The sequence below is a fragment of the Calypte anna genome, chromosome 7, assembly GCF_003957555.1.
Source record: "Calypte anna isolate BGI_N300 chromosome 7, bCalAnn1_v1.p, whole genome shotgun sequence".
Classification (NCBI taxonomy): domain Eukaryota; kingdom Metazoa; phylum Chordata; class Aves; order Apodiformes; family Trochilidae; genus Calypte; species Calypte anna.
Genome location: NC_044253.1, coordinates 34,601,945 through 34,610,931, shown reverse-complemented (window position 1 = coordinate 34,610,931; position 8,987 = coordinate 34,601,945). Strand labels below are relative to the sequence as shown.

General features: G+C 37.7%; 1 protein-coding gene across 1 annotated transcript; it reads left to right on the top strand.

Moving 5' to 3' along the window:
- Positions 1–6,067: 6,067 nt before the first annotated feature.
- C7H2orf66 (chromosome 7 C2orf66 homolog) lies at positions 6,068–8,964 on the top strand. Its single transcript, XM_008495958.2, has 4 exons — positions 6,068–6,093; positions 6,686–6,830; positions 7,515–7,715; positions 8,925–8,964. Exons 2-3 carry the CDS (start codon positions 6,708–6,710, stop codon positions 7,695–7,697), a joined length of 306 nt encoding a protein of 101 aa, XP_008494180.1. The 5' UTR covers positions 6,068–6,093; positions 6,686–6,707; the 3' UTR covers positions 7,698–7,715; positions 8,925–8,964.
- The last annotated feature ends 23 nt before the right edge of the window (positions 8,965–8,987 follow it).

Below are 8,987 nucleotides of genomic sequence, written 5' to 3'. Positions count from 1 at the left end.
TCCAAACTATTGATTTGCTAGGTTTTTAAACAAAGAAATCACAGAACTCTGACCTGTGGGGTTTTAATATCTCACAGAAGACAGAGTCTACCTTTATGTCTAAGTGAACTTTTCAGTTGTAAGCTAATTGGGCTACTTTTAAAGTCATTATTTTAAAAAATCATAGAATAGTTTGGGTTGGAAGGGACCATTAAAATATACTGATACTTAAAAAAAAAACCCACAGAACAAAAGAACAATAGCAAAAGCATTGTCAGCATATGATACAGAGCTTAATTTTCCCTGTGTTTGCCAGTAGCAGGGTTAGGAACTTTTTACTTGCCTTTTTTTCTGCAATCTGATAAATCTGCTTCTAAACTTTGACAGGACAGAATAAAGTCAAGTGTGTGCCTGTGAATAAACTGTTGAGAAGCTTTCATTTGATCAAAGTTTATTTCAGTAGAATGATGAGTGTGCTTTGACTTTTGTCTTATTTATACTGAGGAAAAACCAGCTATTTTCAGACCTTTAATACTCTGAGTTACTGAAAATGGTTTTGGAAGCAGTTACAGTGTCTGTACAGTAACTGTGCTGCTGATTTAAGTCATAGGTTGGGCTGGAAGTGACCTTAAGGATCTACGTCTCTAAGTTACAAGAAAATTCTTGGTCATAAACCAGACTAAATCCTTAATGTCTCCTTTCCATTTCATTGCCAATGTGAGTCACTTCATTTACAGCTTTGTCTTTTTTACATCTCTCTTTTCTGGAAGGAAATCAATTCAGATTTTATAAGCACTTAGCACTGTACTGTAAAAGCTTTTAAAACTTTCATCACTGTTCTTTTAGGGGAGATAAACTTTTGTCACCACAGCTACATGCTGCTCTTATGGACCTCTGGAAATCTCTGCCAGTGTATGGCAATTGAAATCAGATTCATTTGGATGTTAAATAGTTTTCCTACCCTTTTTTTTAATTATTTTTATATTTTTTTAACGTAGTATTCACAGTAGAACATTTAAAATCCCTGAAGGTTTCTTTGAAAATCTTTTACAAATATTATATTTTCTGGTCTATATTCTTATATGTGGAAGAATGAATCCAAAGCTTTTAATCAGCTCGTTTCTCTTCAAGCTTAAATATAACCTGTACATTTCATCTGGTTAATAAATGTTACTTCTTATAATAATAGATTTTAAGCATTTAAGGAGAAAATTCTATGGCTCTTAAGCAGATCTGTCCAGCACCTCCATTTTCCAGTTATCCAAGCAGGTAGCTGCCTCAGGTGTGTGCTTATTGCTTTGCAGCATGAAAACCTCAACCAAAAGTTGATGATGTTTTGGCTTTGGTTTTGCTTAAGCTTTAGGGTCTCATTCTGCATTCTGAAGTGCAGACAGATTTTGCTCCCTGTGCTCTCATAAAAACAAGCAAGGCCTCTCTAGTTTCTGGCAGGTTCTAGGTGGATCACAGCTGATTTTTGTCTCTATAAAAGTCAGGAATAGCACACAAAAATTGTCATTTTTCAGCACATCATTCCAGTTGGCAGGCACTGTGCCTGACCTAGTGAACACAGCAGCCTGTTCTCTTGATGTTTTGCATTTGTGTTAAAATAACAGAGATTTTATTTTCTTTTTTCCCTCCAACTTTAAATAATTTGTTAATAATCATTAATTTTAAATGGTAAGTGTACTATTTTGGGAACAATTTAGGCTTCAGTATCTTCCACTCAGGTCACTTTGAGTGTGAAAACAGCATCTGAGACTGCAGCACCTGGCAAGGGGAATATTTCAGTGAAGTCTACAAGTAGTGGTCATGACATAGATATTCAGAGTGCCAGACCAAAACTGAAGTGTGAAATTCCTCACTGTGACTTTTAACTTGTAGCTTTCTAGAGCAAAAAAAAACAAATCAAAACAAAACTGTGCCTTAAACCAGTCAATGAACACTCTCTAACTCTGTAGCCTGTGGACTTCTGTAGCCTTATTTTGATTTTTGAAGCTGACCAAAATATTTGAGTGGATCAGACTGAAGCTTGATTTGGAGAAAATATTTTTAAAAGATTATTTTGCCCCCCTTGTTACTACCCTTACAGAAATGAAGATTTAGGACAAGTACAGTGTATTTATGGTTTGGAATCACACCAACCAAAGTCAGAAAGCTTTAACTGTCTTTTTATTGTGGCAAAAAGAAAAATAAGACAAAATTAGTCTCATGTCTGCCTCAACACTGAAGTCTGCATTGCAAATTATTAAAAAAAAAAATGCTGTTCTTATTTTTAAAATAAAACAATCCATCTGACTGTAGTTTAAACAAAATAATGTAGGTAAACCACTGTGGATCAATATCTCTGCCAGTGTCAGAAGAAAACTAGATGGTTTCTTGAGGCAGGTGGGGTAGTGTTGATTGGTTGTTTTAAAACTGCAGAAGTTTGAGTAACAAATGTAACTATTTAAGGAAAATATATCTAAAACCCTGCAAAGCTGGGCAGAGGGGGGGTGTTTGCATTCTCTTCTCAATCCATTAAGGAAAATCAGAGGTAGTCAAGATGTTAAAATCTTGTTTTGCTCTAGTGAAAGGTTTTCTTCTGTGTATTTATAATGTGAAGAGCTGAGGAAAAGCCACCACTGGCTTTTCCTGATGTGTGTCTGCAGGATCCTTTCTATGTCTTGAACACAACCCCCCAAATCCTGTGCTTTCCCCCTGCTGTTAATGTACATAATGCCAGCTCTCCAAGCTCACTGTCAGGCTGGGGATATTGAGACATGCACAGAGTGGCTGCATCTCAGCTGATCACAGTGATTGTTGGAAGTCATATAAAATGAGATTATCAACCTGCTTTTATTGGGAAGCTGCCACAAAGCTGCTGATGCTGTGGCACAACGGGTGACAAGGCAATTTTTGTGTCTTCCCTGCTGCTTCCTCTGTTAGTTTGGGCTTTTTTAAATGCTCATCCCAGTCACCTAGCTCTCCTTTCTTTTGTGATGATGGAATTGCAGTAATCCTAGACTCTGTTGGTTTCCTAGCCACAGGAATATTGTAGTATTAAAATCATTGAGAGGGCAGAACTCCCTTTAAGGTCTTTGCATGTGGTGATTAGTCCAGAAAAATCGTGTAGGTTGAAAAACCTGATTCCTTACTTAACTTTTAAGTGGTTTTCCAAGCACAAAGACTGAATAGTGTTAACCAAAATACTTATTTTGGGTAATTGGGAAGGGTTGCTCTTTGTTTCTGTGAGTTTGAAGAAGATCTGTATCATCTTTGGGAAAATCTTTTGCTTCACAAGCAATCTGTCTGACAGGGTTTTAACTCTTCCCTTGTTTTGAGTTCTTCTCTAGGTAGTGTAAACCTGCTGGGGTAGGTGGAGCTAAGTTTTAACATTTAGTGGTTTCTGGAGATGTTGTTGAATTGTTTGAATAATGCTGTAATGAATGATCATGTTTAGTGCAATGATTATAAGTGAATTCCCAGCCAGGCAGCATGTGGTAAGCTTTGGGAATGGCAGTGTCTGGTGAGATGCTGAGGAAACCTGGGGTGTCCTCAGCTAACACTGACATTTCTGAAAGCTGAGATCTGAGTCTCACAGCTGGTGCTGATACTTTTTGATGGAAGTTGAAGGCAAGATGAATGGGAGCTAGAGTGGGCTGCTTGTTTTTTTTGGGGTTTTTTTGTTTGTTTGATGGTTTCCCTGTCTACAGTGTACACTTCAAGTTTTTATTTGTCTTTTTTTATTTTTTTATCTTTTAAAATCTGAGTGTGCATGACTCAGAATGCTCTGTATAGCATATGCTCTGCTAAATAAACACTTCTGTATGGTTTTGTGTCTTGTTCTAACGTGGTTGCATTAGTACAAATGGTTGTAATTCACCAAAAAAAGTGCCACTTAGCAGTCATACTCTATAGAGTGTTGTGAATGTGAGCTGTGTTTCTGTTGTACAAACATGCTAATGAGTCTTGTGATGAACATTTGCCTCTAGTCTTTGCTCAGGTACTCACGTGGAGCAGTTTGGTGCTTTTCTTTCTAACTTGTAACACTTGGAATTTGGAGCAGAAAATAAAAGCAGTGAACAAAAGCATGGTGGTAAGAGCAGTACTTACCATGACAAACACTTTTTTTTTTTGGTTGGAATGCAATAAAGGTCATACCTGATGAAGTTTGTCTCAAATTCTCATCCCTGCTCTATCTTAGGATCTTACACCTGCCTGAATACAGTAAAATGAATAGTATAGTTTCTGTAGAGCATAATATATATGACTTGTTCTACAGCTAAACAACTTTAAAACTAATTTGCCTCTTGTTCTTGAACAAGATTTTTACCTTTTAGAGCAACTTTGATGCAACTGAGCAAGCAAAGCTATGAGCATTTTCAGCTTCAGTGCAATTTAATTTAAATATACATGAATATCACTGTGCCATAAGGGCTATATAATTAGTGTAGCCACTTTGAAAGGATTCAGTTTATGTCTACATACATAACTTGTCAAGAAAAATCCAGTGCTTAAATTTAGCTGTGTTCAAAAGGCAGCACACTGACATCTGGCTTGGGAAGCATTTGTTAAACTAGCTGCTGTTCTCAAAGGAAGGGGCAATCTTGTCTAATCAGAGTAATTATACTAATAGTGTTTTAATATGAATGTGTTCCACTTATATCTGAGTTTCACTGAAGCAAAGAGCTATCATTAAAATAAAAAAATAAAGTAAATCAAAAAATAAACAAATTAAAAAAAAATCACATTAAAATGCACTGAGTCTAACAAGATTTTCAGCTTAAACAGTTTCTCAGACACTTGCAGCAATGCAGCTTAATAGTTTGTTTTGTGTTTGGGACAGATCAGAGAATCTAGATGCTCACTGACTCCCTTGCATATCTCTGCATGCCTCATCAGGCAGCCAAAATACCTGAATTCTGGTAATGGGCAACATAAATTTCCCCCAGTAACAAAACTTGTCTCAGATATACTCATTATTTTGGTATTTTGTACTAGCTAAATAGACTGCATATCCCCCCAGGTTCTTCTTTGGGAATAATTAAAATCAATAAAAGTATTGAGGGGGGGTGTGTGGAAATGCTATTATTAAACTGCTGTTATAAAACTGCTATGATAAATATAATTGATTTGTTTTGCTAGATTTTGTTAATATTTTTTTTTTAATTCCAAGTTTGCAGAACAATACACAAGCTGGGTAAGTTGACTTCTTCTTTGTATATTTTAACTGCAATCACAAATATACCATTGCTGGGATTTTTGTTATTGGATGCCCACAGCTTGGTTTTCCTGGAAGAGGGGTGGTGTTAGGTTTATTTTTTTTTTCTCTCATTTTGCTTTCCATATTTAAACCAAATAAATATATGAGGCTTCTAGTCAGAAACAAACCTCTGTAATCTGGGGTAAGGCAAAGATTTTTGGCTTTTAGCTTTAACATGTCTATTTAGAGATACTTCAGTTAATATGAATTGAATGTATCATCTAAATAGTGGAGAGAAGCATAGAAAGAAATGACAAGTGAAAATTCAAGCAGCTTTGAGGTGAAAGATGAACTATGAAACAAGGCCAAGGTAAATTAGCATAGTCCTCCATGCTGCTTTTGTCTTATTCTGACAGGAGGATATTGGCTGCTGATAAAGTTGGGGTAGGAGAGCAAAACTTTCATTAAAATGATTCGATTTCAGATCTTGAACCAGACCTTACTCTTGTCTCTCCAGCATCCAGAGAGTGATCCGTATCTCAGGTTGCTTGAAAACCACCCAACCAGCTGTCATTATCTGTGAGTTGCCTCTCTAGAGATATAATTAGTTACTTTTAATTAAAAGTAATATTTTGATGCAGCTCTGCTATCTCTGCTGGGAATTGTTTTAAACTTATTATGTGCCTACCACAAATTCTCTGCAGTACAGCTCAGGGAGGAGGAATTTGCACTGTGCTGCTTGATAGCAACAGGTCTTCAGGATGAAATTCTCAAGGGTCTTTGTGTCAGGGATGGAAATGGAATCATTACTGTATTTTTGAACTCCTGCTAACGTCACTGACATCCACCTACAGTCCACTAGAAATACAAGTGCAGAGACCAGTTTGTTCACAGATTCCAGGGAGGCTAACCAAGAAGAGCCAAATTCACTGGTAAGCTTTATTTTAAAGAATGTGGAAGGGGAACATTATTTCTTGGGTTGGTTGGTTGGTTTGTTTCCCTTGGGATCAAGTTGTGATGTGGATCTCCAATATATTATACCAGGCTGTATTTTTAATTATTATTGCCCTGCTATGTAGTGCAGTTTTTGTGTCATGCAGCTTTGAAAACTGAGCTACCTGGATCTCAGGGAATATTTTTGCTTTCTCTAAAGATCTGGTGCTCTAACTAACCAGGCAGTGAGAATGGCTGTATGTAATAACTCATGGAAATTTACAAACATAACTATTTTGTGTTAAATTTCATAATTCTCCCTTTTCAGAAGAGAATCCAGTGTCTAGTAATAGCTTTGGTGTGGGGAACACTTCCTTAGAATAAATTGTTCTTCAGTGCAAACCAACCAACCAAAAAGTCCAAATAACACACAGATGTACTCTGCAGTAGATAGAGGTTTTTCCTTGCCATGGATAAATGTTTTTGTTTTTTTTTTTTGTCTAGCCCTCTGGACTATCAGCCTTATTTTCTTTGTCTCCAGTGACAGCTTTTGTAGGATTTAAGGAGCCTGGTTTCTTGTCCTTCTTCCAGGTGGTCTGCTCATCTCTTCAGCATGTGGAAGGTGGTGCTGCTGGGTCTGTACACAGTGCTGGCCATGAGGGGACTGGCAAAGGGTGCTCCTTTCCACCCAGAGGAAAAATGGAAACCACTAGATAATCCTAGAAACAGAGACCTGGTAAGGAAAAACTGCAGGAGAGAGCCAGCCTAAGCTTTGTGGGGGGGTTTTGTGTTTTCCATCATGAGAATTTTTATCTTCTAAATGGAAAGGTAAGAGGGGCCCGCTAAAGGTAGTGTTAGTAACTCTGCACTTTGTGTAGTCAATAACCCCAGCTGGATGAGCATTCCTCAGTCAAGATGTGCTCCTTCACTGAAGAGACCTTCAAGTGCAAAAGACTTCCCTATAAGCCCATCCAGCAGCTTTAGTTTTTTAAATTTTTTATGAGTCTGCCACCACTCTTCTTAGGAAACAGAAGAGAAATTATTATTGCGTTTCTCTGCTGATTGCATGTTCTGCCAGCTTCTGGAGGTAAGTTTGCACCTGACACATTGTTGTGAGTAGTGGCTAAAGATTTGAAAGTTAATTACAGCTAATAAGTTGCAAGGACTTAGTTTGTAAAGGAAAAAAAAATATTTCCCACAATTTCCCCTCACTGTTTTCAGAAGGATTCGTTTCCACTTCTAAGCCATCTCAGGGGCTCCCCCAAATCAGTTTGAGTGGACATGTCTGAATTGTATTGCTTTATGATTAAATTACTGGATTTCACCCCACACTGGGAATAAAACCACCCCTGCTTTGTGTCAGTAGAAGTGATGAGGCTGTGTTGGGCATGCCCTGTTTTCTCATGTGCAATGTCTTCAGTTTTTCAGAACCCTCCAGGCTTATTTTTCGGGCAGGGGTCTTGATCTCAGAAAGTTCCCAGCCACTTTCACTCTGAACAATGAAGGACCAAGGCCTCTCATGTTCTACTCAGATCCTATTGCTTCTGCATTTGCAGATTATGAAGAAAGGAGAAATTCTTTTCCAAGTTATTTCAAAGGCTGAAAGATGCTGCTGAGCAAGGTAAAAAAGGACATTTTGCTCTGACATTCCTACATGTAACCAAGTGGAAGTGATTCTCATTTCTGTCTCAAGTATAGACATCTTTTACAGAGGAAATTAAAAATGTAGCACCTTAACTCTTGCCTAAAGTTGGTTTAAAATTGTTGAGAGAGGGATTTATGAGGTATTTACTACTTCAGTAAAATAACACGTGTGCTTGTGTGGGCCTGTATAGACCAAGTGTTGTTGTTTTTTAAAAAAAATCTTCTACTTGTCTCCCTTTTCTCATGTGGAGAAGAATGCTGAGCACGTTCAGATAATAGATAATGCAGGTTTTGTGTAAATAATTGATATCTGTACAATTATAACTTGAGGCTCATGGTTTCCTGGGGCACAGGTGCAATAAGAAAGTTCACTTGAACATAAGATGCTCCACTCACAAAGCATACACTGCCTTTTACAGCTTACCCCACTCATGCTGTGTTCTTTACTTCTGGCCCTAAAACTGAGTGCTGAATTATTGCCAACTTATTCACATCTCTCCCTACAAATGAAATAAAAGTGAAGTGGGTCAAGCTTGCATTGTTAATAAACCCAGCCTCAGTTGATAGGAGGTGTTTCTTAGCTATTTTATCTACCTGTAACATGCCCTGTTACAAACAAATCCCTTCATACCTCATTTTGAGGCTCAGTGAGAACTTGCAGTTCTGAGGTAAAGGTAAATCATAGTTTTCTCCTGTTTTACAAACAGGTGAAGCTTTCAGTAAGATTTATTTCTGAGCATTTTGGTGATTTACCCAGTATCTTAGGGATCCATTTTTAGTCTATATTCAGCCTAGGATTTTTAGATCCACGCTGCTGCCTTCTCAAGCACTTCTTTTTCCCTGACTAAAAGCACAGCTCCACTCTTCTTATTGCCATGGATAATAATGCAGACTGCACACAGATTTTTATACCAAGTTCTCTTTTTGCCAAGTTTGTGTGTCGGGGGGGGAAGGAGAAAAATGCACCCCACTGTATATTGTGCCTGAAAATAAATTAGAAGGGACTTTGAGAAGGGATTCTGTGGCTCTGCTCTCCTTTCAGTGCTCAGAGCTGTTTTCTGAAAGCAGGGGTCTGCTGGGGTGTTGCCAGTTGGTCTGGATCAGACCCTTCTTGCCTATAAATAATTCTGTATGTGTCTTACATCCTTTTTTTTCTTCTTTTTTTTTCCTCCCCTCTATTTTCCAGGCATTAACTTTTGAACTTCATGGGAAGTGGTAACCATCACTGCAAGCTATTGCTGCTTTGACT

Coding starts and splice junctions, on each gene's coding strand:
- C7H2orf66 (XM_008495958.2), top strand. CDS start 6,708: ATGTGGAAGGTGGTGCTGCTGGGTCTGTACACAGTGCTGGCCATGAGG. Junction 6,831..7,514: donor ATCCTAGAAACAGAGACCTG/GTAAGGAAAAAC, acceptor CAATGTCTTCAG/TTTTTCAGAACCCTCCAGGC.